At 56.3% G+C, this 2,717-nt stretch overlaps 1 protein-coding gene across 1 annotated transcript; it reads right to left on the reverse strand.

Annotated features, from left to right (window-relative positions):
- Nucleotides 1–6: 6 nt before the first annotated feature.
- LOC105311128 (adenosine deaminase-like) lies at nucleotides 7–2,711 on the reverse strand. The gene is made up of 2 exons (XM_011387155.2): nucleotides 1,589–2,711; nucleotides 7–830 (listed from the first exon to the last, which is right to left on the reverse strand). The coding sequence occupies exons 1-2, from the start codon at nucleotides 1,684–1,686 to the stop codon at nucleotides 494–496; spliced, it is 435 nt and encodes a 144-aa protein (XP_011385457.1). The 5' UTR covers nucleotides 1,687–2,711; the 3' UTR covers nucleotides 7–493.
- Nucleotides 2,712–2,717: the final 6 nt, after the last annotated feature.

Below are 2,717 nucleotides of genomic sequence, written 5' to 3' on the forward strand. Positions count from 1 at the left end.
AGCTTCGTGCCTCCATGAATGAGAAGCAAGAAGCTTCGCCATGTCTGCATCAGTTCCCCCGTCTATCAGATGGGGTAGGCAGTGCGAGTCCTCTGAGGCTGCTGCAGGGGCTAGAGAAAGTACGCGCAGGTCACTCGCTGTTGCAGGCGGGCCCTACAGCTTGGCATTAACCCTTTGTTTCGATCCTCACTACTTAGACTAGAAAATGAGGTGAGTACCATCGTCTCCTGTGACAACGCATATCTGAAGTCCAGAGCAGTGATGTGACGTGCCCAAGGTCACACAGCGGGGCTCTGGGTATTAAATCAGTGTGAGTTACAAGTGAGGCCCCTCAGATCCTGGAGATCAGACCTACTCAGGTCCTGTGGCCTAGACCGGAAGAGGCCTAGCACACAGGGTCTCAGGGGAGGGCCACGGGCTGGTCGGAACCGGGCCCAGATTGTTTTCTATTGTTCAAGCTCCTTTGGATTTGACCCTCCTACAGATCACATGATTATAAGGCCTGGTCTCCTTGGGAAAAAGGTCTCTGTTGCCAGGAAGTTCTGAGCCGCCCCGGAAGGGCTCTAATGACTTCAGGAAGCCCCAAGGTCCCACTGTGGGCCCAAGGGATAGCAGGGGGCAAGGGGCACAGGGGAGACCAGGTGCAGCAGCAGTCTAAGAGGCTGGGGCTGGCGGCGGATGGGCAGCCTGGGGCAGGGCCGAGGTCATACTCACTGGGCTGGTGGCGCATGCAGCACAGGATGGAGCGTGCCTTCACCCCAAAGTTTCGCTCTCCCTCCTGCAGGCCCTGGCACACGAGGGCCACCACCTCGTCAGGGGTGAGGTCCCCTCTGTGTGGGGAAAGGAGGAGGGATGGGCCTGAGACAACGGAAAGTCTAAAGAGGAGCCCTGGGACAGAGGAGGGTGAGGAGGAGCGGGGAAGGGACAGAGGGAGAGGGGACAATGGCGGGGGGAGACGATGGGGGGGGAGGTGATGGGAGGAGAGAAGGAGAAAGAGGAATGTTCCAGAAGCCTCCTCCTCCTCCCACCAACCCACTGCATCTAAGGAAAGCCTGAGGGAAATGGCCAAAGCCCCCCCAGCAAACCCCCTTCCGGCTTCCTTGGAACTGCCTGTTGATTCCAGACCTGGAGGACCCCCCAGATGGAAAGCATGGCTATGCTCGCCTGGCCCACTTGTTCACTTGTTCACTTGTATCAGAGTCATGGCTAGAAGAGGGGCAGGTGACTGTGTGACACCACTCAAGATCCCTGGGCGGCAGGAATGGGCCAGATGCCCTGGGGTTGGAGCAGGGCCCCGCTAGGCACTGGGTAAGCCGGTTAACGTTCCTAGATGGCAGGCCTGGGCCTAGGACTAGGGGTGACAAGACACAGCCAAACGCTTTCGCCCAAGATAAAAACATAAGCCAAGGTGAGGAATGGGAACCACGTCTCTCATGACAGAATTAAGCCCATCTTCAGCCATAGACCAGATCGGGGGAAAAAATCAAAGTCTTGCTTGGGTCAGGGCCTCCCAACAGTCCGACCCTTGGGTCTCAGGCTGGGCCACCCTGCCACAGCCTCAGCCCAGCTCCTCCACGCAGTCACTCACTCAGCCTGGTGCCAGGAGATGGGCTCCACTTTAGAGTTGGCTAGCAGGTGTGGGCTGTAACGCACCTCCACGTACACCACGCCCTCCTTGGCCTTCATCTCAACGAACTCATAAGCAATCCTTTTGATGGCCTCCCGGCAGCCCCTGGGAAGAGAAAGCAGGGGGCGGGTTGGGATAACCTTCCCCAAAGTCCCTCGGGAGCTCCAGGAATAACAAAGCTGTCCCCAACCCTTGGCGGATCAAACTCACTTCTAGGTCCCCATCCCTTAACCCCCAGCCCCAAGCTCTGGGCGTCCACCGGAGAAGATGCTGAAGGTTCGGCAAGTGCCAGCAGCTCTGCTTCCGAACCGTATGCTAATTCCTGGCCCCTGCACCTCCCGCTCTAACCACCTTATCTAACAGGCCCCAGCGGTCCTTCACAAATGCAAATCAAAGCCCACTGCTCCTCCCACTCTGAACCCAAGGGCTTCCACCACGTGGGATAAAATCCCAATTCTGTGGCCTGGCCCACAAGGCCCGTATCACCCGGCCCCTGCCGACCTCCCCAGCGCCCTCCTTCTCACTCTTTCCACAAGCACAACAGAGGCTCTTTCTGTCCCGGGCACAGTCAAGCTTGTTTCCACATCGGACCTTTGTGTTCGCAGCCAACCCCGCCCCCACCTACATGCTCTTCCGCCAGACTGTCCTGTGTTCCCTCCTCCCTCCATTTAGACCCCGGCTCCAGCAGAGACGACTTCCTGAACCACTTTATTTTAAAACGGCCTCTCTGTCATTCTCCACCCCTTCCTCTGGACTTTAGTTTCCTCCGTGGCCCTTACTACCACTCGACGTTACGTGTCACATGGTTTGTTAGCCGATTTTCACCTCCCCTACTAGAATGTAGTCTGCATGAGACAAAGACTCCACCATCTGTCTTGTCACTGCTACGGTTCCTCACACGAGGACAGAACCTAGGACATAATGGCCACACAAATATTTGTTGAGTGATGAATGTTGGCCAACAGGGACGGACACACGGAGGCCACAAAAGCAAAAACAGGCAAATTAAAGCACATTTAATTTGCTTTAAAAAGCTACACAGCAAAGGAAACCATCAACAAAGTAAAAAGGCAACCTACGGAATGGGAGA

Source organism: Pteropus vampyrus, unplaced genomic scaffold (assembly GCF_000151845.1).
Source record: "Pteropus vampyrus isolate Shadow unplaced genomic scaffold, Pvam_2.0 Scaffold1000000524, whole genome shotgun sequence".
NCBI classification, from domain to species: domain Eukaryota; kingdom Metazoa; phylum Chordata; class Mammalia; order Chiroptera; family Pteropodidae; genus Pteropus; species Pteropus vampyrus.